At 37.2% G+C, this 27,436-nt stretch overlaps 1 protein-coding gene across 1 annotated transcript; it reads right to left on the reverse strand.

The window, feature by feature from the left end:
- Positions 1-7,641: 7,641 nt before the first annotated feature.
- LOC103508518 lies at positions 7,642-27,329 on the reverse strand. Its single transcript, XM_026823105.1, has 17 exons — positions 26,756-27,329; positions 24,647-24,728; positions 24,071-24,268; positions 23,151-23,348; positions 21,914-23,093; positions 21,412-21,561; positions 16,900-17,185; positions 16,511-16,801; positions 15,942-16,229; positions 15,347-15,575; positions 15,011-15,188; positions 14,309-14,500; positions 12,254-12,577; positions 11,599-11,940; positions 8,908-9,109; positions 8,299-8,640; positions 7,642-8,021 (listed from the first exon to the last, which is right to left on the reverse strand). The coding sequence occupies exons 1-17, from the start codon at positions 27,327-27,329 to the stop codon at positions 7,741-7,743; spliced, it is 5,337 nt and encodes a 1,778-aa protein (XP_026678906.1). The 3' UTR covers positions 7,642-7,740.
- Between the last annotated feature and the right edge of the window lie 107 nt (positions 27,330-27,436).

Consider the following 27,436-nt stretch of genomic DNA (forward strand, 5'->3'; position numbering starts at 1 on the left):
CAATGTTTAAAATGAAACTCTATGACAAGATGGTCCTGCGGTTAAGTACAATAATATTATTAAAAGTAGAACAGTGGTGAAGATCATCTAAATATACCACATTCCCTCGGTCTCGTCATTTGAAAACCTTCAACAACATACTTATCCAAATATCCATTCTAACAACAATACATAATGGCATTAAAAAATAAAATAAATATCGTTAAGGTGTTCAAGTTAAAGCCCAGGACCACCTTGTTTTGTTGGAAACACGAGTTCGAAAAAAAAGTAAGTAATTCAATTTATATTTCCGTTGTGATGAAAAAATATTTTTACTCCCATCTAATCGCCTGTAAAATAGTTGAGTGTTCATTGAACGTACCGTGACATTTGCAAGGGAAATACAATGTTTAAAATGAAACTCTATGACAAGATGGTCCTGCGGTTAAGTACAATAATATTATTAAAAGTAGAACAGTGGTGAAGATCATCAATTTTAAAATAAAAAAGAGAAAATTAAGTATTTAAGGAAATCAAAGTTGGATAACATTGACTAAGCCCATCTACACACGGAGCTATTAAAAAGAGACTGATTGTGATTAGTAACTCGCAGTAATGTTGGTAACTAGTCACCTGGGTGATTCGCATGTCGGGAGACTTTCTATATGGCGAGCAAGCGCGTTACCACTGGGCTAACCCTGTCCTCATGTACTAACTGGTTCAGTAATTCAATTTCTTTTCAGTCGCTCCGTGTGTAGATTAGGGATGGGCGATATTTATAAAAATAATAGACGGAATAAATTTTCAATTTTAAAATAAAAAAAGAGAAAATTAAGTTTAAGGAAATCAAAGTTGGATAACATTGACTAAGCCCATCTACACACGGAGCTATTAAAAAGAGACGGATTGTGATTAGTAACTCGCAGTAATGTTGGTAACTAGTCACCTGGGTGATTCGCATGTCGGGAGACTTTCTACATGGCGAGCAAGCGCGTTACCACTGGGCTAACCGTGTCCTCATGTACTAACTGGTTCAGTAATTCAATTTCTTTTCAGTCGCTCCGTGTGTAGATTAGGGATGGGCGATATTTATAAAAATAGCGGTTCAGTTTCTACCTGTAATCCAGCTTGACACGTGATATTTGATTTTAACTGAGTGCAGAGTTGATGTTCTTCAATATGCTTAAAAGGAGCAAAAAAATACATAATCAAAATAAAATAAAAAACAAATTCACAAACAAATCATTAAAAGCAAGAGAGAGGTAAAGTCCAATAATTTATAATGTATGTATCCAGATAGTCACCAAGCATATGCATAGCCCGACTTTCCTTTAGGTTGGATATGGTTGGAATTCTTCCTCTTTGGGTGTAATAGCACGACCACATTGGCTGCCACGGGACGCTTATGTATTTTCAATGGTTATCTGAAAGAGGGGCCTCTGAGTGAAATCTTGCTATTTGTTTGAAGAAAAAAAAAATCTGGTGTCAACATCACACGACTTTCCTTATCCTATTGAATGATGCTTATTTGAGTATTATTTTACCCTAACTTTTACCATATCTCTCTAACCGTTTAGTCGGCAGCTGAATACCGCTAAAAAACGGTCGAAATGCGTTCAAAAGCGGTCAAAATACTGCCAAGCGCAGCACCTATCTCAACTAAACTTCTGTTGCATCCTTGTCACATCTGTGAACTACATACCAAATTTCAAGTCTCTAGCTCATACCGTTCCCGAGATATTGTTAAACTAGACCGAAAACCGCCAAAAAGCGGTAAAATACCGCCAATCAATGCACCGATCTTAACCAAAAGTTTCGTGTCGCATCCTTGTCACATTTGACAGCTACATACCAAATTTCAAGTCTAGCTCTTACCGTTCTCGAGATATTTTGTTTACAGACAGACACACACACACACGGACCAATGGCTGAAACTTTGGATTTAGGCTCTAGGGATCTCAAAACGTGTTTTGGCATTAAAAACTGACCATCGAAAATTTGACCCGATTACATTACTTTCCTTCCTATAGAATAAGGAAAGTAAAAAAAGAGTATCTTTCTCTCATGAGATGTTTTCTTACAAGGGGGCCTGTGGAGTAGAATTCCAAAACGAAACTGGCTCCGGTTCCAACCATATCCAGGAAGGAAAGTACAGCTCAATATGGCGTCTTACTTGCGGGAGAATACAATGGAGCAGTTGCAAATGGGTAAAAATTATAAATAAATGGTCGATTCCTATGTAAAAAGTTGGGAAAAATCCAAATCTGAGGTCAAAACTCCGAAAAAATAACTGTAAAAGGTCGAAAATTCAATTTTTATTTTCCGTTCTAATGAAAGAGTTCAAATATGTGTGACGTCAGACTTCACGCAGTTGTTTTTTCCGTCCGTTAGGTAACGCCAGTATACAAGCGCGCTAGCGGAGGAACAGAAAGAACTGCGCAGAAACGTATGCGCACAAACACATTAATGCGTTGCCTACGAGGGAGAGGTTTAAAAATCTCATGGTGAGTTTATGTTTAAGAGTAAGAAGTAGCACCGTAAATTGCTTGTGTAGACAAAAGGATGAGGTATAACATTTATAACAAATCAAATATGGATTTCAGTATCTGAGTACATATCTTATTGTAAATCCGGAAAATCGCCCAAAATGGATTATGTTCAAGTTTTTATAAAATTAGCACAAGACAGTAACTAGCTGAATTCGCGGGTGTTAATTGACTAAATATAGAGTTCCAAGTTTTTACACTCAGTTTGTCTATTATTAGTCTTTTTTAATCTTGATTATTTGTTTTTGGTTAGTAGGTATTAGTCCAAATGTTATTATAGCATTTGTTCCATTGTATTAGTTTATTAATATTGAAAATATTACAAACATTTCTTACAAGCATAGTAAAAAACGCCCAAAATGAATTATGTTCAAGTTTTTATAAAATTAGCACAAGACAGTAACTAGCTGAATTCGCGGGTGTTAATTGACCAAATATAGAGTTCCAAGTTTTTACACTCAGTTTGTCTATTATTAGTTTCTTTTAATCTTGATTATTTGTTTTTGGTTAGTAGATATTAGTCCAAATGTTATTATAGCATTTGTTCCATTGTATTAGTTTATTAATATTGAAAATATTACAAACATTTCTTACAAGCATAGTGATGATCATGATGGTCAGCTTATCTTTGTTCCTGTCTATCCATAATACTCGTATGTTTTGTACATAACTTAATACGTTGCAATGAAATGTAAAAAAAATAAGGTGCGATAATATTATGTGTGTTGTTTTAAATTTGGTATCTACCGGCTATTGAGATTAGAATGGTACACAACACGTGGGTAGGTAGCAGCACTACCTGGTATCAGGGCCCCAAGTAATACAACGAGAGCAAGCATAGTGATGATCATGATGGTCAGCTTATCTTTGTTCCTGTCTATCCATAATACTCGTATGTTTTGTACATAACTTAATACGATGCAATGAAATGTAAAAAAAATAATAACAAAGAGAAAAAAGAGGTCTACCCAAGGTGCGATAATATTATGTGTGTTGTTTTAAATTTGGTACCGGCTATTGAGATTAGAATGGTACACAACACGTGGGTAGGTAGCAGCACTACCTGGTATCAGGGCCCCAAGTAATACAACGAGAGAATGAAGATGTTCAGTAAAGTTTTCCTTGATTAGTTTTGTTTCGACAGTTGCCATCAGACAGGATATTGGATCACTCATTTTGTTTTCCACATCTACAAAATGGTTTCCGTGTTGAGATTCTCCTGAATTCAATATTTGAGAAATATTCTTTATGTTAGTGTCGTTTTGAGAACCATAATTTGATTTGGTACCATTTGCTTCAGAATAATTTTGAGAACAATAATTTGGTTCAGAATCACTTGGTTCGATTTCACTTTTCCTAGTGTCATCTTGGATTATATGACATGGTTTAGAAGCATTTGATACGGTATCATTCATTCTAGTGTCATTTTGAGTGTTACATTATGTACATTAAATTTCATGGAACCATCAAGTATACTTATGTACATTTCATGGAACCATCAAGTATACATTATGTGCGAGTATACCTATACCTTATCTGTATACCATCAATATTATGTGAATTAGTCAAAAGGAAATTTATACCTATGTATACATGTTGTATTTTTTATATTCATAAACCTGGGGACTTTGCTACTCGGTATCTAATTAGAAACCTATTCCATAAAGGAGTTTACTCCTCAAGCTGAACTCTGAGGATGAAATGAAAATCAAACAGGATTTCACTTTGAACTAGACAGGATCCGAAACTCTGAGGATGAAATGATACATGTTGTATTTTTTATATTCATAAACCTGGGGACTTTGCTACTCGGTATCTAATTAGAAACCTATTCCATAAAGGAGTTTACTCCTCAAGCTTAAGACATTCTGACGTTATAATAATAATAATAGTGCTTATTTATACTGCTCGCACAGGACTGAAAAGTCTCTTTACTCCAGCAGTAGGCTACTACTATCATTCTCAAATTATATTGAGGATGAAAACAAATTCCATACCTCGGCTGGGAAATGAACCCACGCCCTCCTGTTTACCAGGCGAGCGTCTTGACCATTACACCAGTGAGGCAGGTGGTGTAGTGCCAAGACATACACCCCAGGTCTCGAATTAAGGAGAACTTTATGGGGTACTAAATATACCACATTCCCTCGGTCTCGTCATTTGAAAACCTTCAACAACATACTTATCCAAATATCCATTCTAACAACAATACATAATGGCATTAAAAAATAAAATAAATATCGTTAAGGTGTTCAAGTTAAAGCCCAGGACCACCTTGTTTTGTTGGAAACACGAGTTCGAAAAAAAAGTAAGTAATTCAATTTATATTTCCGTTCTGATGAAAAAATATTTTTACTCCCATCTAATCGCCTGTAAAATAGTTGAGTGTTCATTGAACGTACCGTGACATTTGCAATGTTTAAAATGAAACTCTATGACAAGATGGTCCTGCGGTTAAGTACAATAATATTATTAAAAGTAGAACAGTGGTGAAGATCATCAATATAGACGGAATAAATTTTCAATTTTAAAATAAAAAAAGAGAAAATTAAGTTTAAGGAAATCAAAGTTGGATAACATTGACTAAGCCCATCTACACACGGAGCTATTAAAAAGAGACGGATTGTGATTAGTAACTCGCAGTAATGTTGGTAACTAGTCACCTGGGTGATTCGCATGTCGGGAGACTTTCTACATGGCGAGCAAGCGCGTTACCACTGGGCTAACCGTGTCCTCATGTACTAACTGGTTCAGTAATTCAATTTCTTTTCAGTCGCTCCGTGTGTAGATTAGGGATGGGCGATATTTATAAAAATATCGATAAGTAATCATGAAATAATTTTGTATGTTAGAAGGTTCATTTACTTTAGCTGTAAAAAATATCGATATTGACATTTTTTTCCGATATATCGAAACTGTAATATCGATATAAAATATCGATATATCGAAACCAAAATATCGATATTCGGAAATATCGATATATATCGCCCATCCCTAGTGTAGATGGGCTGAGAAGATTAAGTAAATATTCAATACAAGATGATTGTAAACCATATGTCATGCTGCATAAGGCGAGGCATGTGTATTATAAATAATATACAGGGTGGTTCGTGATTTGCGAACCACGCTTATATCTCAGAAACGGCTGGGAATTAAGGAATGAAATAAACGGCATCAGTAGATGGGCTGAGAAGATTAAGTAAATATTCAATACAAGATGATTGTAAACCATATGTCATGCTGCATAAGGCGAGGCATGTGTATTATAAATAATATATACGAGTACTAATAGACAGCAATTTCTCATTCAACAATGTTCCCTTCATTAAACAAATTAATCATTCCGGGGATTAACAACTTCTAGTCTACAAATAAAACTAACTCTGTTTTACATTTCTTATAATCCCATATTACAAAATAATTATTACTGCCATACTCGGAAAAAAAACTAAAATAACAAAAAATAATGAAATGGCACACTGACTAGAACCTAACTTGATATACATACAGCACAGGTATTGGAACTTAACTTAATACACAGAGTGTGTATAATGTCTCTAGGTTTCTCGAGAACCGCTTAGATTGCTTATAATATCAAAAAACGCCGAGATACCAATTTCATAATTTTTTGAGGGATTAATTTTTTTCCCCGATCGGTGATTTGTCCTTAAAATAGATCCCACTAATGATTCACTTTGAAAATCAGACCCAAAACGAAATTTGGATATATTAATTTTTACAGATATTTTAATCAGGGCTATGGAATATGCTATGGCAGCCAGAGTGTTGAAGTTGAAAATGTACATCTCCTTGGTGGAATCAAAGCTAGGTCCGATGATAAAATACAACTATATTGTAGGTAGGGTACAGTATCATTTACCTATCGGTATACCTACTTGAACTGAGTTTCAGGATTTGATTCAATTATTTTTCATTCTTTAATACACCAACTACATTAATGAAATTTGGAAAACATGGTTATCATATAAAGGACATGGACACGCGGGACTTTTTGAGTGAGTTCCACTAATATAATTTGAGTGAGTTCCACAGTTCACTCTGAATCACTAATATCTAAACGGAGGTCCAATACCGTTCAGTTCCATATGTTACCAAGTTACTATTTATTTATTATTCTTCTTTACACACAAAATTTCTTTACCTATCTAATTTCTTTTATCTATACATGAAAGTTATACCTACATTGCACGGTATTACATACTCAGTTTGGTAAGTATAAGGAATGTTTTAGTTCTAGATCTAGAATACCTATGTAGATTATTAGAGAATGTCTCACAATGAGGGATAATTCATCAAACATACCTGGTATGTGCTCCATCAGAATAAGAAAATTTTAATTTTATCATTCTTCTTCGTCACTTCCCAAAACTTCAACTTTATACCTACATAGTACATGTTTCAGATCAGCACAATTTCAGCTCAATGAATTTTCGACGGGATTAAAGCATTTTAAAGTAAACAAAAGCAAACAAATATAAATGAATTACCAAAATTAAACAAAACAATAATCATAAATATTATCAATGTGGGATTTTAAAAACCTGGAATCCTCGTGATTTTTTCTATTCCTAATAATGACGAAAAATCAACCAATTGATTTTTTTTTTTTTTTTTTTTTTTTTTTTATAAGAGTATAAAAAGTGTACATGTTTGCAAACTCTAATAAATGTAAATAATCTATATTTCTATATCTATAAAAAGCAAAGAAAAATGACTTTAATCACCAGGTAAAAGTTGAAAATAAATTTATTGCCTTTTCAAGGCTCACATTTTGTAAAGTAAAAAAAAAAACTAGTTCAAATTCAAAGCCAATAACTTAAAATAATAATAGTAAAAAACGTACCTACTTTGGATAAAATGTTGTTGAATCCATGTTGTCCGGTGTGTGAAGGTTGAATCCATGTGTGTAGGTAAGCAGCTCGGGGATTATAAATTTGATGATACAGTTCAGCCTTTGCACGAAAAGAGTTTGACTTGTGAAGCACATCTGAAGGTAGAAACACACTAGGTACTATCACGTCACGTGAGCTCTATACAATTCATTTCTCTCATAATACTTTTATCCCTTGTCTAAACTGTACACATAATTGTCTACGGCGACTCAAAAGACAAGAAATTGTTAAAGTGGGCTAAACTTAAAAAAAAAGCGGTTCAGTTTCTACCTGTAATCCAGCTTGACACGTGATATTTGATTTTAACTGAGTGCAGAGTTGATGTTCTTCAATATAGAAGCTGATTCGTCCATACAAAAGGTTCCGGATCGAGTCCCGACACCGCCAAGTTTCTTGGTTTCACCTGGTTTAGTGCCGCGGGCAGGTGAGGAGTTATTGTTGCGTGAAGAGCGGAGTAGAGCAGTCTTGTTCATTTTGATAGGAGAGAGATTTGTGTTGACAGGTTTCTTATTCATATTGGGAGTAGTCACTGTGGATAGAGATGCTTTCGTACTGGAACAACTCGTGGTGCTACTTGATGAACCTGTCACGGAAATAACAAATACAAATTGAATCTTCAATCATAAATATGTACATTGTATACAAAATATCTCAAGAACGGTTTGTCTTAGAGCGATGAAATTTTGTATGCTTTCCGGACACGACTGTAACAATTAATTTGGTAAAAACCCGTCACCCGTCCAGATATTGACCACAGACAACGTTGCTTTACCGGTATCTAGAGGTTCGCGACCTGCGACTGATATCCCTAATAAGTCAGACATTTTCAATTCAAACACCCAAAACATCAAATGAATTACCTGTGCGACGTTTATTACGTGAGGACAGTGTGTCCAATGATAGACGGTCTGTAGAAGCTCGCAATGTCTCCTTGGTTCTATTATCAAGCGGACTGGATCGTAAGGATTTGCTATTGTTATTATCCAATGAGAGACGGGCACTACGTGTTAGCGTTGTTTTGTTCTCGTTGCTTCTCAATGGGAGACGTGTTGTCATGGCAACCGTTGGAATTTTCTTCACCTTCAGGTCTGTCTCATGAGATTTGCGAATATTCAGCGTCAATCTATCTCGGACAAGTTTCATGTCTTGAGGAGAATTGGATTTAAGTTTTGAGTCCAATGAGAGACGACTCGTGGACTTATCTGAAACAAAACACACCATAACGTCTAAGTAGTGAGTTATTAGATGTCATAGCTATAACACTGTTGAGTTAGGTGTTTATATAGCAATAACTGTAAAATATGTTCAGGGTTAAGGGCACACTTCTCTCTATATTGACTATTTACCTTTGACTTGAGTGATGATTCTCTTGGTGAGAGATAAGTAGTGAGTTATTAGATGTCATAGCTATAACACTGTAAAATATGTTCAGGGTTAAGGGCACACTTCTCTCTATATTGACTATTTACCTTTGACTTGAGTGATGATTCTCTTGGTGAGAGCAGGGGAGGATTGTCTTGAAGACTCAGAGGAAGATATAACAGGCGCGGCTCTAGGGCGAGTAGGATGGGTGACTGAGGAGGAGGAAGAGGTAGAGGCGGTCAGGGGCGGCGCTGGGTCAGAATGTCGGGATGGTCTGGATCGCGAGGAGTCCAAGTAGCGAGATTTCACCTGATGCAAATCAAACACTTCATCAGATTGATTACCTAGGTCCTAAAGAACTAGATTAGTTTTTAATTGTTAAACAGATCAAGTTCGTGATTTTAATAAATTCAATAAGAGTACAATGTGAATAAAGCAAGTTAGTATTGATTCCTACTGTCAGTATGTATCTGTGCAGTGTTCATTTATATAAATCCATTTTTCGCCTATTTTTAGTAAAGTGTGCGGCTAGAACTAGATTAGTTTTTAATTGTTAAACAGATCAAGTTCGTGATTTTGATAAATTCAATAAGAGTACAATGTGAATAAAGCAAGTATTGATTCCTACTGTCAGTATGTATCTGTGCAGTGTTCATTTATATAAATCCATTTTTCGCCTATTTTTAGTAAAGTGTGCGGCTTTACAGAACAACGACAACAATACGTACCTCACTAAACTTGGGTTTGGCTTTGGCTCTTGGTATCAGATCTGGTACTGGTGCTTTTCTCGTCTGCTGTGCAGATATACTCTGCCTCACTTGCTGTAGATCCAATGTCCGTGATGTTTTACTTCCATGAGTTCCGACTTCACTCCCTCCAGTCTTCCTCATCATACGAGCACGTCGCTTCTCATCTCCCGGGACCAGAATCAAACCCGCGGTCTCTTGAATGTGAAGCCGGAGATTCAGAGGCATCATCTGCCAAGCGGGACTACGACATGACTTTGTCGCCTGACGTACTAGACAGGATTTCACTATGGACTCGAGTTGAACTAGACAGGCTCCGAAACTCTGAGGATGAAATGAAAATCAAACAGGATTTCACTATGAACTGGACAGGATGCGAAACTCTGAGGATGAAATGAAAATCAAACAGGATTTCACTATGAACAAGACAGGATCCGAAACTCTGAGGATGAATTTTTGCCAGCATGGTAGGTAAACATGGGGCTCTGGCTTATTCAGAAATTTGAATCTCTAGTAGCGCGGTCAAACTTTCTTGACTTGGCGGGGCGGAGCGCTACCGCGCTCCTTAATAATGCTACAATGAGCACCAAAGTTGTGATAGAATAACACAAAGAAACGGCATTTATTTATTGAAATACCTCCAAGTGTTACTGGGATTCAAAGTCAAACTCAGAACATCGCATCGGTCAATATACATATATTGTATACTGTATCTCAGCAACCCCCCCATCATACCTGAGTTATTACACTGGACTTGCACAGCTGAGATTGGGGTTCAAATGCGGACAGAGTGGAAATTATTTTGGCTCTGTGCTCATCATCAAGAGCGACCAGTAGTGACACTACCACCAGTATTGTATACTGTATCTCAGCAACCCCCCCATCATACCTGAGTTATTACACTGGACTTGCACAGCAGAGATTGGGGTTCAAATGCGGACAGAGTGGAAATTATTTTGGCTCTGTGCTCATCATCAAGAGCGACCAGTAGTGACACTACCACCAGTATAATATGTCTTACCTGATGCCAGGTAGGTTGTGGTGTATGGTGTAGCATGACATCAAGCTGCACATAAACTCTGCATGCTTCATCAGGACTCAGCTTGGATCCCGCGCCTAGTAATATACTCTCCACACTACCAATATCCCACAACTCATCCTGTGTTAAATGCAGTAGTGTACCGGACGTCAACACACAAGACAAGTGTTGTCCGATGTACTTGGCACATGCTTCTTGAAGTTTTCCCAGGGCGTGTGTAATGGGTTCCGTCCATTTGACACCAGGGGGCAGCAAGGCGATTACCTTCTCACAGGACATCAGACTGTCTAGTACATTTTCACTCGTCTGTCAAATAAAGTATTAGTAAAGTTAAGCAACATTCTGTGTGGTTAATACCTGTCAGGGAAACCACGTGGTGCTGACTGTTTCGGAGTGCACTCAGCCTAGTAAGGACAACCAACGAGTTGGATAGAAAACGGCAAGGAGATATTAAAATGCTGATTAATCTAGTACATATTTTCATTCAGTTAATATACCTTATTTTAGACAATTCTATTGGCTAGGACTACAAACGCGTATTATTCCGATAGTGCGTATGAACAAGGAGATATTCAAATGCTGATTAATCTAGTACATATTTTCATTCAGTTAATATACCTTATTTAGACAATTCTATTGGCTAGGACTACAAACGCGTATTATTCCGATAGTGCGTATGAACATGTGTCTACATATACAGTGAAATGACCTTCCTTTGATTAAATGTTCCATATTATTATATTAGCTATCACTAGCATTGTAATCAAATGAACCCACGCCCTCCTGTTTACCAGGCGAGCGTCTTGACCATTACACCAGTGAGGCAGGTGGTGTAGTGCCAAGACATACACCCCAGGTCTCGAATTAAGGAGAACTTTATGGGGTACCTACTAAATATACCACATTCCCTCGGTCTCGTCATTTGAAAACCTTCAACAACATACTTATCCAAATATCCATTCTAACAACAATACATGTGTGCGGCTTTACAGAACAACGACAACAATACGTACCTCACTAAACTTGGGTTTGGCTTTGGCTCTTGGTATCAGATCTGGTACTGGTGCTTTCCTCGTCTGCTGTGCAGATATACTCTGCCTCACTTGCTGTAGATCCAATGTCCGTGATGTTTTACTTCCATGAGTTCCGACTTCACTCCCTCCAGTCTTCCTCATCATACGAGCACGTCGCTTCTCATCTCCCGGGACCAGAATCAAACCCGCGGTCTCTTGAATGTGAAGCCGGAGATTCAGAGGCATCATCTGCCAAGCGGGACTACGACATGACTTTGTCGCCTGACGTACTAGACAGGATTTCACTATGGACTCGAGTTGAACTAGACAGGCTCCGAAACTCTGAGGATGAAATGAATATCAAACAGGATTTCACTATGAACTAGACAGGATGCGAAACTCTGAGGATGAAATGAAAATCAAACAGGATTTCACTATGAACTAGACAGGATGCGAAACTCTGAGGATGAAATGCAAATCAAACAGGATTTCACTATGAACTAGACAGGCTCCGAAACTCTGAGGATGAAATGCAAATCAAACAGGATTTCACTATGAACTAGACAGGCTCCGAAACTCTGAGGATGAAATGGGCTCTGTGCTCATCATCAAGAGCGACCAGTAGTGACACTACCACCAGTATAATATGTCTTACCTGATGCCAGGTAGGTTGTGGTGTATGGTGTAGCATGACATCAAGCTGCACATAAACTCTGCATGCTTCATCAGGACTCAGCTTGGATCCCGCGCCTAGTAATATACTCTCCACACTACCAATATCCCACAACTCATCCTGTGTTAAATGCAGTAGTGTACCGGACGTCAACACACAAGACAAGTGTTGTCCGATGTACTTGGCACATGCGTCTTGAAGTTTTCCCAGGGCGTGTGTAATGGGTTCCGTCCATTTGACACCAGGGGGCAGCAAGGCGATTACCTTCTCACAGGACATCAGACTGTCTAGTACATTTTCACTCGTCTGTCAAATAAAGTATTAGTAAAGTTAAGCAACATTCTGTGTGGTTAATACCTGTCAGGGAAACCACGTGGTGCTGACTGTTTCGGAGTGCACTCAGCCTAGTAAGGACAACCAACGAGTTGGATAGAAAACGGCAAGGAGATATTCAAATGCTGATTAATCTAGTACATATTTTCATTCAGTTAATATACCTTATTTAGACAATTCTATTGGCTAGGACTACAAACGCGTATTATTCCGATAGTGCGTATGAACATGTGTCTACATATACAGTGAAATGACCTTCCTTTGATTAAATGTTCCATATTATTATATTAGCTATCACTAGCATTGTAATCGGCAGTCTTATGATCATAACCGATACATGCTGTCTTACCATATGAACCAGGATCTGTTTGACACATTTGTCAATCAATTCCTTGGGCATGGAAGCGAAAGGTTTGGTCGGCCAGACTTGGATGAAATATTTGGCGATCCATCTTAGACTTTTCCTGTAGATATCATCTAATCCATAGGCAACTGCCAAGGGTAAAACCTCAATGACACCGACGAGACACGTACTGCAAGGCTATAGGCAACAAATCACCACATTACATTATATCAATGACCTACCTACGCTACACAATATTTTCATTCAGGACACAAAACAAAGACTGAAATTTTCACAAGTTGCTGATGTAATAAAGTATTTATATTGGTCGTATAGTAGCGATATATTCCAACATCAGAGTTATATAGGAGATTGAGGAGGTTCCAACATCTCGGAATATTAGGCTTGAAGTTACATGAGGATAATAATATCTGGGGTCTAGGTAATAGGTACCGTTTAGTTAAAACCTTTTGTTTTTATTCTTTTTTAAATTCTTTTGTTTTCAAGTTCAATGTCCCTTTGTTTTGTTTTCATATGTATGTATGTATATCCTTTGAAAAATAAAACCTCCATACGATAAATAAATGAATAGTTAAAACCTCTCATACATACTGTAAAAATATATTTCAAATTTCAATAGAACCTATGTATGTACAAGATATAGTAAACCCCCCTGGACGCCCAGAAGTAATGTCTAAATATTCTTACCTTATGGAAATAATGGCAATATTTGTGCCAAGATATAGTAAACCCCCCTGGACGCCCAGAAGTAATGTCTAAATATTCTTACCTTATGGAAATAATGGCAATATTTGTGCTTGAGAACCCCTGAAATGACTTCCTTGAGACCCTCAAGACATAGCATATCAGCCAAAGTCACTAACTCTACAATGTTAATGTTATCTGGCATTTCTCCCACACCACTGTATATATGACACAGAGCAAAATGTACTGTACTGTATGAATATCTGAAACATAAACCATCATCATATGTAGTGAGATTACATTATCTACCCATCCTCCACTCAGTACTGCTGCAAAGTATTGACATTACTTACCCCTGTAGAGATATAACGTTCCCAGCACTCTCTACCCATCCTCCACTCAGTACTGCTGCAAAGTATTGACATTACTTACCCCTGTAGAGATATAACGTTCCCAGCACTCTCTACCCATCCTCCACTCAGTACTGCTGCAAAGTATTGACATTACTTACCCCTGTAGAGATATAACATTGAACATGTGTCTACATATACAGTGAAATGACCTTCCTTTGATTAAATGTTCCATATTATTATATTAGCTATCGCTAGCATTGTAATCGGCAGTCTTATGATCATAACCGATACATGCTGTCTTACCATATGAACCAGGATCTGTTTGACACATTTGTCAATCAATTCCTTGGGCATGGAAGCGAAAGGTTTGGTCGGCCAGACTTGGATGAAATATTTGGCGATCCATCTTAGACTTTTCCTGTAGATATCATCTAATCCATAGGCAACTGCCAAGGGTAAAACCTCAATGACACCGACGAGACACGTACTGCAAGGCTATAGGCAACAAATCACCACATTACATTATATCAATGACCTACCTACGCTACACAATATTTTCATTCAGGACACAAAACAAAGACTGAAATTTTCACAAGTTGCTGATGTAATAAAGTATTTATATTGGTCGTATCGTAGCGATATATTCCAACATCAGAGTTATTTAGGAGATTGAGGAGGTTCCAACATCTCGGAATATTAGGCTTGAAGTTACATGAGGATAATAATATCTGGGGTCTAGGTAATAGGTACCGTTTAGTTAAAACCTTTTGTTTTTATTCTTTTTTAAATTCTTTTGTTTTCAAGTTCAATGTCCCTTTGTTTTGTTTTCATATGTATGTATGTATATCCTTTGAAAAATAAAACCTCCATACGATAAATAAATGAATAGTTAAAACCTCTCATACATACTGTAAAAATATATTTCAAATTTCAATAGAACCTATGTATGTACAAGATATAGTAAACCCCCCTGGACGCCCAGAAGTAATGTCTAAATATTCTTACCTTATGGAAATAATGGCAATATTTGTGCTTGAGAACCCCTGAAATGACTTCCTTGAGACCCTCAAGACATAACATATCAGCCAAAGTCACTAACTCTACAATGTTAATGTTATCTGGCATTTCTCCCACACCACTGTATATATGACACAGAGCAAAATGTACTGTACTGTATGAATATCTGAAACATAAACCATCATCATATGTAGTGAGATTACATTATCTACTCAGTACTGCTGCAAAGTATTGACATTACTTACCCCTGTAGAGATATAACGTTCCCAGCACTCTCTACCCATCCTCCACTCAGTACTGCTGCAAAGTATTGACATTACTTACCCCTGTAGAGATATAACGTTCCCAGCACTCTCTACCCATCCTCCACTCAGTACTGCTGCAAAGTATTGACATCTAGAGCTTAGTACACACTTGTGAGCTTTGATACGACGTCCTGCTACTTCCACCGTAACGTCTGCACTGATTTCTTCGAGGAACATACGTAGGAGATCTGCGCCCAGTGTGCATGAGGCTTTTACATTCAAACCTTCCCCACCATCAGTGCTAACGTCTGTAATCATCACAAAGTACCACAGATATAAAAAGTGAACATATCTGCTGTGCATCATGGAATCCTATATCTTTTCATACACAACTTCTCAGACAAGTTTCCCAAAACTACCATCACCGAAGTTAGAGTCTCAATCCAGGTATTACTGCAGAAACACGAGGTACACGGGTTTATGAAAATTAGGACCGAAAATCGGCCCCACTTCGTCCCGGGGCACCAATTGTAATGAGCGACGTGCATAGATGTTTTAAATATCGGTGCCGAAGTTCATCAAAATCAGACCAGGCAATCGCGAGTCAGAGTGAAACAAACATCCAAACGAAGTGCAAAACGGTTGAGTTTAAATGCAACAACAGAATATATTACCCAGAGTAGATCGGTTGTTGCTGCTCTGTAGACTGGATACGGTAGAGATTGTCGTGTGGCCATCTTCTTGACTCGAACTCAGACTGGCCCCGGTTCCTCCTACTAGATGAGGGAATAGTCTGCTCAATGATTTGCTGCTTTGCACGAGTTTACTATCCTGAGTACTACGGGATAGACGAGAAGGAGGAGGTAGGGGAGAGTGAGGAGACTTGGAACGCGGACAATCCATGTCGGAGAGTTTGACAAATACTTCGGTCATCTTCGCAGGAGCTCGTTTAACATCGGGTTCTGGAAATGTATTATCAGAACAACATATACTCGCGGTTCAATTTCAAATGATTATCTTGGGATTGACACTGTACGGGATCACACAAAAAGTCTGAACATCGTTCAACATTTATTCCTGTGAAAATGGGAGTTAAAACTAGAACTTTCAAGGATGGTCTACTCATTTTTCAAACAGTAAACCATCATTCAATTTACTAAAAGATCTCATCATGATTTTATGCCATGAGGTTTCAAGCAGCTTGGAAATGGTCACGGTTACTCTATTCAATGTAAATCATTACCTTCATCTTGTAGAGTAGGAGTTTGTGTGTCCAGTACGAGGGTTCGGTTGGATTTCTGCTTGCTCTCTACAACATAGGTATCATTTGGCTCACTGCTATCCTCAGGAATAGCTTTGAACTGACTACCCGTGGTATTATCTTCTATATTGTATGTAGCATCTGACTTGAGACTGGATGTTGTGTCACTCTTAGTGTCAGCGAGGACTGAAGAGTCACCACTGCTGTCCATGAGTTTCTTATGCGAGGCTGCATGCCAGGATGAAGTCAGCTTGGTATCGCCTGGTACAGGGGCTGAAATATAACAACATTTGATAGAGGGAATTGTACCTGCGAATGTCTTGTCTTGGATTAGAGAAAGCGATAATATACATAACACACTCGCTACTCACCTGAAGGTGATGTTTCCAGATCTGATAATCTACATGACACACTCGCTGCGCGTCTATGTTTCTTCTGATTAGAGGAAGGAGGGGGAGGGGCTGAGTCGGAGTTCCACGAGTGTCGGTTCGGGTTTGTTCGGGCCGGTGCGTTACCATGGCAACCGCTGCCCGAGGATAGACGACGCTTAACGACTGGCGTCGAATCATTTCCAATGAACATAAAGAATCCACTGGCACCTTGCTTCCTGTTAGTAGACTCTGTGAGATCACATGTCGACTGATCTGTAGTCGATGTCTGAGAATATGAAAAATCAAACCTTGTTTTAACAAACTAGACATAGTAAGAAAATAACATACATAGGTCCATCAAGAATAATTTTTCATTTTTCAAACTTCTTATTCATTTATTATACCCTATGATGTTATATAAACAAATGGATAAAGTATTTATGAAAAAATACAACCAGGTTTAAAAATCTCATGTTGAGTTTATGTTTAAGAGTAAGAAGTAGCACCGTAAATTGCTTGTGTAGACAAAAGGATGAGGTATAACATTTATAACAAATCAAATATGGATTTCAGTATCTGAGTACATATCTTATTGTAAATCCGGAAAATCGCCCATATTAGTGTCGTTTTGAGAACCATAATTTGATTTGGTACCATTTGCTTCAGAATAATTTTGAGAACAATTATTTGGTTTAGAATCACTAGGTTCGATTTCTCTTTTCCTAGTGTCATCTTGGATTATATGACATGGTTTAGAAGCATTTGATACGGTATCATTCATTCTAGTGTCATTTTGAGTGTTACCATTTGTTTTGGCATCACTTGCTTTAGTATTGTGTTGAGTATTATCACGTGGTTTAATGTCACTTTCCAGTATATAATTCAGGTCAGTGTCATTTGCTTTGGTATCAATTGGATTAGAATCTTTTAGTTTAATATCAACTCTAGTAATATCATGTAGTTTAACATCACTATTTTTAATAATATCATTTGATCTAGCATCAATAGTTTTGGTATCACTTTGTGTAATATTATTTGGTCTAGCACCACTTTCTTCCATATCATTTGATTTACTATTACTTGGATCAGTGCGATGTTCTCTAGTAGTATCATTTGATTGAACACTGCATGATGCAGTAACTTTACCAGCTTCATCTTCACCATGCAAAACACTTTTGTTTATTAGATCAAATGTCTGGTTGGTTATTGGTTCAGGTGTTTCATAGCTCGATACAATATGATGTGTTTGGAATGGGTCTTCATAGGAAGGCAAGGCTGCTGTTTCATTATTCAGATCCAGAGTTTCATTCTGATTCTTCATACAGAGATCAAACGATGTGTTGCTGTCAGATTTTATTATAAACGTCTTGGATTCTTGTTGAGATTCGTTCATATTTTGGGGTTCATTAATGATAAATGTTTGGAATTCTTCATTACAGTTAACATGTGATATATCGACCGAGTTGGAATTAATATTAAAATGTCGAGTTGTGTGCAATACAGGTGTCATGGGAGATGGTTTTTCATCATAAACATTGCTAACTTTAACATCAGTGATATTGGAGAATACATTATTCTCAGTCTGTTCCCCGTTGTTAGGAGGACTAGGTTCATGATTATCATTACTCATGACGAACGTTTGGAATTCCAAGTTTTTACCATTAGACAACAATGCAACACATTCCGAGTCCTGCATTTCAACATTAACTGGGTCTATTGATTTCAGAGATTCTAATGATTTTGACATTTTTTCAAAGTTCTGTGATTCTAGAGGCTTTTTTATCTCTGATTTTGGAGGTTCTTGTATATCTTTCAACTTTTGTGATTCTAGAGGCTGTTTTATCTCTGATTTTAGAGGTTCTTGTATATCTTTCAACGTATGTGATTCCAGAGGCTTTTTTATCTCTGATTCTAGAGGTTCTTGTATATCTTTCAACTTATGTGATTCTAGAGGCTGTTTTATCTCTGATTTTAAAGGTTCTTGTATATCTTTCAACTTATGTAATTCCAGAGGCTTTTTCATCTCTGTCCACGAGTCTGATTCTATCGGTTTTTCTTTCAAAGAGGTTCTTGTATATCTTTCAACTTATGTGATTCTAGAGGCTCTTTTACCTCTGATTTTAGAGGTTCTTGTATATCTTTCAACTTATGTAATTCCAGAGGCTTTTTCATCTCTGTCCACGAGTCTGATTCTATCGGTTTTTCTTTCAAACTCTGTGATTCTAGGGGTCTGAGTATTTCTTCTATCATGTTCTGGATATCTAGGGATTTTTTCTCCTCTTTTAATCTATGTGAATCGACAGATTGTTGTAAGGTTCGTGATGCTAGCGGTTTATTCACCTCATTCAATCTGTGTTCTTCTAAAGGTTTCTTAGTTGGAGTTTCAGCAGGTTCTGTTCTAGGAACATTTGTATCTTTTTCTGAAATTCTCGAGTCTTTATCGTAAAAAAGTGTGTCTTTTAATAAAACATGTATGTCTTTGTGTGGCATATTGGTGCGTTTGAGAGGAACATTGAAGTCTTTAGGACGGCTATCATTTTCTTTATAATGGTCAGAGTCCTGGCTGCCATTAGCCACACCCACACCTCCATGTTTGTTTGTCATCAAACATTCGTTCTCATCCAACAAACTTGATGCATCAATAAAGAAATTACTTGATGCATTGGATGTAAGAGAGGTAGGTTCTGACAAACTGGCAGGAGGAAAGTAATTCTTCTCAATGTCATTCGCATGCAAGGTTTTGTCATCAAACAAATCCAAGTCATCATCATTATCCTCATGCTCTGTAGAGTCCCATAGCTCTGGTTCTGTAAGAGACGAAGTGGAAGATTCATTCACATCCACACCAGATGTATCTGATGTCGTGTGCTCTCTTGAGGAAATGGAAACCCCTCCCGTATTCCCTGACATCTTGTTGTGAGAAGGTTTCACATGTAGTCTCTTTCTCTTGGTATGAACATGGCCTAAGCTCTTGGCTGTGTTTGGTTTCTTCTTGAGAATTAGCTCAAAGGATTGTGACAGAAGATCCTGTTCTTCTAACTCCTTGTCCACAGGACCATAGTCACTATCTACTGTCACTAGGGAATAGTATAAATCAATAGGTGTACATGCAGGTGTGTAGAACTTTTCACATTCTTTATCTTTCAAATGTTCAACCACATCAGACTCAAGTGAATCTATAACACAATTTGAGTAGATTTTCCTGCAAAATTAAACCAAAGTTTAAATGAAATTATTTTTAGTAATGTTTGGATTTTACATTTTGTTGTAGGCAAAATGACCTAATAGTCAACTCCGAGCATTTGAAACATTTAATTGTTAAATGGGAGAAATAGTTCTTCTTCAGGGTGAGGAAGAAACAAATAATTGAATGAAAAATGTGAGTTCCTTTATCTGTTTGTTATAACTCCTGTTAGCAGTTACTATTATTTCCAATTGATGTATTCCAATTTATATTAATTACAATAATTTTATAATAAAAACTGAAAACATACTACCCCTTGTCTAAAGCTCAGACACTATGGTCTAAGTTTTTTTTTTTCCTTCCAATTTTGATGAAATTTCTGAAACATCTTAAACAAAAAGGATATGTACTCTGAATCTTTCATCTCAGACTTCACCTTTATAATAAGTCCATCAAGTATTCATTCAATTATAAATTGAGTTTCTTTTCTTCTTTAACTCCCAGAAGAAGAAAAGGTCCCCTCTCAGACTTCACCTTTATAATAAGTCCATCAAGTATTCATTCAATTATAAATTGAGTTTCTTTTCTTCTTTAACTCCCAGAAGAAGAAAAGGTCCCCCCCACACACACACACACACGGTTTTAATGACAATCTTGAGGGGAGAAAATCTGACACTACCTCAACTATCCTTGAAGTGGGTATATCTGAATCTGAATGAAGATACTACATCGATCACACAGTATTTTGTATGGATTTGTTATTGATTGTTGTTTGTCTAAAGTTAATCTCGCCTAGTTACTATTCAATACCGTCAGATATGGTCACACTTCATTGCTTACTAATCAGTTTATTGAAATAAATTGTTCCACTGCCAGCCTAGTTAGCTTGGTTGGTAGTGCGTCTGCCGTGTAAGCGCAAGGTCGCGGGTTGGATCCCCCCCCAAGGCGTATTTTATTTCTCGGAATGGCTGGCTTTCTACCTTCTCTGTTCGATTTCTGGACGATAAGACCTTGGCAGTTACACCTCCTATCAAACCTATTAAAAAAAAAAAAACTGTACCACAAGTCCTACAAAAACGTTGTTAGCCAACACCTTTTAGCATCAAGTGGTTAGTTTTATTGAATTGTGTGCTACTGTACCACAAGTCCTACAAAAACGTTGTTAGCCAACACCTTTTAGCATCAAGTGGTTAGTTTTATTGAATTGTGTGCTAGAAAATTCTGAGTGCACTCAGCCTTGTGAGGACCACTTGACCACAAAAAAGGTAATTTCCTAATTCCAATTCAGCTTGAATTGGAGACCTATGAGAGGTGTGATATTGACTTACCTGAGTACTTGGGGGCGGAGTCATGATATTTCGGAACAATGTTTTTCCTTTCATCACCTCTGGATGTTCACCATCACTATCCTCTGCACTCGCATTACTTTTCATATGATCTTCTCCACTGTATTGTCTCTGAGTGTGATATTGACTTACCTGAGTACTTGGGGGCGGAATCATGAGGTGTGATGTTAACTTACCTGAGTACTTGGGGGCGGAGTCATGAGGTATGATATTGACTTACCTGAGTACTTGGGGGCGGAGTCATGAGGTGTGGTATTGACTTACCTGAGTACTTGGGGGCGGAGTCATGAAGTGTGATATTGACTTACCTGAGTACTTGGGGGCGGAGTCATGAGGTGTGATATTGACTTACCTGAGTACTTGGGGGCGGAGTCATGAGGTGTGATATCGACTTACCTGAGTACTTGGGGGCGGAGTCATGAGGTGTGATATCGACTTACCTGAGTACTTGGGGGCGGAGTTATGAGGTGTGATATTGACTTACCTGAGTACTTGGGGGCGGAGTCATGATATTTCGGAACAATGTTTTTCCTTTCATCACCTCTGGATGTTCACCATCACTATCCTCTGCACTCGCATTACTTTTCATATGATCTTCTCCACTGTATTGTCTCTGTAGAAACCTCTCTGTCATGCTTGTAGGCTTCATCTTCTTCCTGAGCAAAGGTCGCGGAGACTTCTTCTCCTTGTCAGAAGAGTCAGAGTTGCTAATGTCTATAAACATGTTGAAAATCTTCTTCTCTGCATCTCCACTTGGTTTGGGTTTCACATCATCGCGCGGTGCAGGTTCATTCAGATCAATATAGAAGCCACAACTCTTACTATTATGACTAAAACTATCGGCGTGCTTTATAAGTGAAGAGGAACTCTTGCTGGTTTGTTCATTGAATGCTAGCGTCCATGAGGTGCTCTGTCTAGTACCCCCTGATACAATAGGAATACAGTCGATATCAGACGAGTTCTTGCTACGGTTGTCTTCGTCTATATTATTATGATGCATTTTTATTTCATCATCTGCGTTCAATGAGTCTGGGGAATGGAAGCTGTCCCCTGTGCTACGCTGAGAGAGGATTACATTGGGACAGAGCGTGGATTCATTCTGTGTAGGGGGAGAGTCAGAGAGGAGCAGATTCAACTGTTCATTGGCCTTGCTGAGGTTCTCATCGTTCAGTTTACAAGAGAGGCGCTTGATTTGGGTTGCATTCAAGTCGAACGTGTTTGTTTCCTCTGACTTGATGGGCGTGCAGTTCATTTCAAACAAGTTGTCCACAGATGCAGAGAGTGGTGTGGAATACACAACCTCACTTGCTCTTTGTAAATTTGTTTGTGTAGTGGAAATGACAAAGGTACTGTCCGAGGACTGAGCATCCTTTTCAATGTCGTTCAAGAAGGGGTTGGTGCTACTGAAACTCATATTGTTGACAACTGTATTGCTTTCTGCGGTGTTGACTCTTGTATAGAAATGAAGTCTTACATGCTGTGCTTCCATAGAATCGGCACTCATCATACTATTCTCTTCAGAATAATCAATGAAAGGGTTGAGATTCAGAAATGGGTTGGTTGTGTTCACGGGTATGCTAGGGTTGGTTGTGTTCACGGGTATGCTAGGGTTGGTTGTGTTCACGGGTATGCTAGGGTTGGTCCTTCCAATTTTGATGAAATTTCTGAAACATCTTAAACAAAAAGGATATGTACTCTGAATCTTTCATCAAAAAACTTACTTTATGAGATTTTTGATTTTATCTGAATTATAATTGGACAAATCGATGCAGAGATCATCTGGTTGTGATGATAAATGAAGAAGTTCATTCAACAGGACTGGTGTGCGAGACTTGAGAATACATTGATTTACTTTGATTTGAATATTTTCTTGATCCCAATGTAGTAGTAAGTCATAGAAATCGTTTTGAGTTTGTAATCTGGAAAAAAATTAAATAATGAAGTTGGATGTGAAAATTTACTAGACTGTAAAAGTACATGTGTAAAATACTTAAATAGGTAAACATCAAAAGCACAACTATAATCATGGGATTTTACAAATATCTATTTTTCATTTATTTATTCATTTGCCCCATTCCTTTTTATCAGAGGGTTGTGGTTTCAGTGTCAACTGAAGCTTGTAATGCTATCCAATATTTGAGAATTTCATTAGGTATTTGAGAATTTGTACATTAGTTTTTCATGATCATAAATCATAACAAATACTAAGAAAGAAGGCAGTATATCCAAAACTCAAAATTGAAGGGAAAAAAAAAGATATAAATGCCTTCTTTCTTATAAGGGCAGTAAGTACTTACTTCTGAATATCTTTTTCAAGCTGCAGAGACAATTTCTAAGATATAAATGCCTTCTTTCTTATAAGGGCAGTAAGTACTTACTTCTGAATATCTTTTTCAAGCTGCAGAGACAATTTCTATATAACTCCTAACTCCTGTTAGCAGTTACTATTATTTCCAATTGATGTATTCCAATTTATATTATCACAATAATTTTATAATAAAAACTGAAAACATACTACCCCTTGTCTAAAGCTCAGACACTATGGTCTAAGTTTTTTTTTTTCCTTCCAATTTTGATGAAATTTCTGAAACATCTTAAACAAAAAGGATAAGTACTCTGAATTTTTCATCAGAAAACTTACTTTATGAGATTTTTGATTTTATCTGAATTATAATTGGACAAATCGATGCAGAGATCATCTGGTTGTGATGATAAATGAAGAAGTTCATTCAACAGGACTGGTGTGCGAGACTTGAGAATACATTGATTTACTTTGATTTGAATATTTTCTTGATCCCAATGTAGTAGTAAGTCATAGAAATCGTTTTGAGTTTGTAATCTGGAAAAAAATTAAATAATGAAGTTGGATGTGAAAATTTACTAGACTGTAAAAGTACATGTGTAAAATACTTAAATAGGTAAACATCAAAAGCACAACTATAATCATGGGATTTTACAAATATCTATTTTTCATTTATTTATTCATTTGCCCCATTCCTTTTTATCAGAGGGTTGTGGTTTCAGTGTCAACTGAAGCTTGCAATGCTATCCAATATTTGAGAATTTCATTAGGTATTTGAGAATTTGTACATTAGTTTTTCATGATCATAAATCATAACAAATACTAAGAAAGAAGGCAGTATATCCAAAACTCAAAATTGAAGGGAAAAAAAAAGATATAAATGCCTTCTTTCTTATAAGGGCAGTAAGTACTTACTTCTGAATATCTTTTTCAAGCTGCAGAGACAATTTCTTTTGCAATGCTGTTAGGTCTCTACATTTTCTTTTCTCCAAATATTCTGTGGCCATCAGTCATGGCCAGGTCTCAGAATAAGAAACCTGAAAACATAGAGCTATGAAAACAAAAGCAGCCTATTTCTACAAGTTTTCTTCTCCTTCTTTTTCTTTTAAGAATTGAAAGAGACAGGAAATGAATTGAAGCTTTTGAAATATGGTTTTGGAGGAGAATGAAGAAGGTGAAGTGGACGGAGAAGATGAGTAAGGAATGTGTTCTGGAGCTGATAGGTAAAAGTTGGCAGAAATTGAAGATGCTGGTAGAAAGGAGACAGAAATGGATTGGACATTTGTACAGACACAATGAAGACCTTATTCAAATCATAGAAGGTAGCAGAGGAAGAGGCGGGTCGAGATTGACATACATAGAGCAAGTAGTGAGGGTCTCCAGAAGCAGAAATTACGGTACCTACTTGTGCAGAAGTCACATCTAGTGTTATTATAGGGTTAGGTTAAACGCAAAAAGGAGTTTTCACAATTTGAGCAGTGATTAGTGTTATTATAGGGTTACGTTAAATACAAAAAGGAGCTTTCTTTTCCATGGACATGACTTCTGCATAATTACCATATCTATTTATATTTTTAGAATGTTCACCCAGAAAGGACTTTAACCTATGACCTAGCACTTCAAAGTAGATGTGATGTGAGTAAAACCCCCATCATGAGAAGACCCAAGTTTTTTTAAAGTGAAGTTAAACCCCTATGCCTCCCACAACAATATAGGAATTTGTTCAGTTTGGCTTGTACCATAATAGAAGAGTTTTTACAACCATCAGAAAATTACAATTTTCAACTTTCACAATAATTTTAATTATTTCAATTGAATACAACATACCTACTAGTGATAGAAGTACAGGGAGTTCCATTTTAGCCAAATTCATTATCACTCTTGTTGATAAGAGAGAGCAAAATCTTGAGAAGACACCAGGCACATTCCCGTACCTAATTCCATCCGAATAGGACAGAATAGTTTCAAAGCGAAACCAGGCGAGCTTAATATAGAAAAGCTCAACTCAAAGCCCAAAAAAGAAAAGGTACACGAAACGAAAGTACCAAAATGACCAAAGGTAAATGTAAGTTCAAATTCAAATAATCAAAAGCACAAAACCAAAACCACAAACCAGAACCAGAATCGTTTCATTCGTTTCCACTTATTTGCTAATTCCACTTCCACTGCTTCTGCTTCTGATAAAATGATAAATAGAAATCAGCTGATATGGAGAGAACGCCAATGGAGCAGTTGCAAATGGGTAAAAATCATTAATAGATGTTTGATTTCTATGTAAAAAATTGTGAAAAATTCAAATCCGAGGTCAAAACTCCGAAAAAATAACTGTAAAAGGTCGAAAATTCAATTTTCATTTTCCGTTCAAATGAAAGAATTCAAAGATGTGTGACGTCAAACTTCAGGCAGTTGCCTCTCGTTAGGTAGCGACAGTATGCAAGCACGCTTGCGGAGGAGCAGAAAGAAATGCGCAGAAACGTATGCGCACAACACAATAATAGAAGCACAAAACCAAAACCACAAACCAGAACCAGAATCGTTTCATTCGTTTCCACTTATTTGCTATTTGCTAATTCCACTTCCACTGCTTCTGCTTCTGATAAAATGATAAATAGAAATCAGCTGATATGGAGAGAACGCCAATAAGTAGAGAATATACCTTGTTTATCCTGCTCGAATGAGACTAAAAAGTCCCTTTACCCCGCAGTCCAACAATCAAACAGGATTTCACTATGAACAAGACAGGATGCGAAACTCTGAGGATGAAATGAAAATCAAACAGGATTTCACTATGAACTAATACACACACGCACGCTCGGAACATTTGATGTGACGTCATCGTGTTCGCGAGCGTATGCCGTGACGTCAGAGTTCACGATTTACCGGTGAACTATGAAATGTGAATGGATCTTGTTCTTATAATATAAAGACTAGCTGAATTCCGTCGCTTCGCTCCAGAATCCTGCTAGTTCATCCCGAGGCATGGCCAAACTTGTGGAAAAGGCATGGCCGAATCATGCAAAACACTTTTGTTTATTAGATCAAATGTCTGGTTGGTTATTGGTTCAGGTGTTTCATAGCTCGATACAATATAATGTGTTTGGAATTGGTCTTCATAGGAAGGCAAGGCTGCTGTTTTATTATTCAGATCCAGAGTTTCATTCTGATTCTTCATACAGAGATCAAACCTTGTGTTGCTGTCAGATTTTATTACAAACGTCTTGGATTCTTGTTGAGATTCGTTCATATTTTGGGGTTCATTAATGATAAATGTTTGGAATTCTTCATTACAGTTATCACGTGATATATCGACCGAGTTCGAATTAATATTAAAATGTCGAGTTGTGTGCAATACAGGTGTCATGGGAGATGGTTTTTCATCATACACATTGCTAACTTTAACATCAGTGATATTGGAGAATACATTATTCTCAGTCTGTTCCCCGTTGTTAGGAGGACTAGGTTCATGATTATCATTACTCATGACGAACGTTTGGAATTCCAAGTTTTTACCATTAGACAACAATGCAACACATTCCGAGTCCTGCATTTCAACATTAACTGGGTCTATTGATTTCAGAGATTCTAATGATTTTGACATTTTTTCAAAGTTCTGTGATTCTAGAGGCTTTTTTATCTCTGATTTTGGAGGTTCTTGTATATCTTTCAACTTTTGTGATTCTAGAGGCTGTTTTATCTCTGATTTTA

This window comes from Diaphorina citri, unplaced genomic scaffold, assembly GCF_000475195.1.
Source record: "Diaphorina citri unplaced genomic scaffold, Diaci psyllid genome assembly version 1.1 scaffold405, whole genome shotgun sequence".
NCBI lineage: Eukaryota > Metazoa > Arthropoda > Insecta > Hemiptera > Psyllidae > Diaphorina > Diaphorina citri.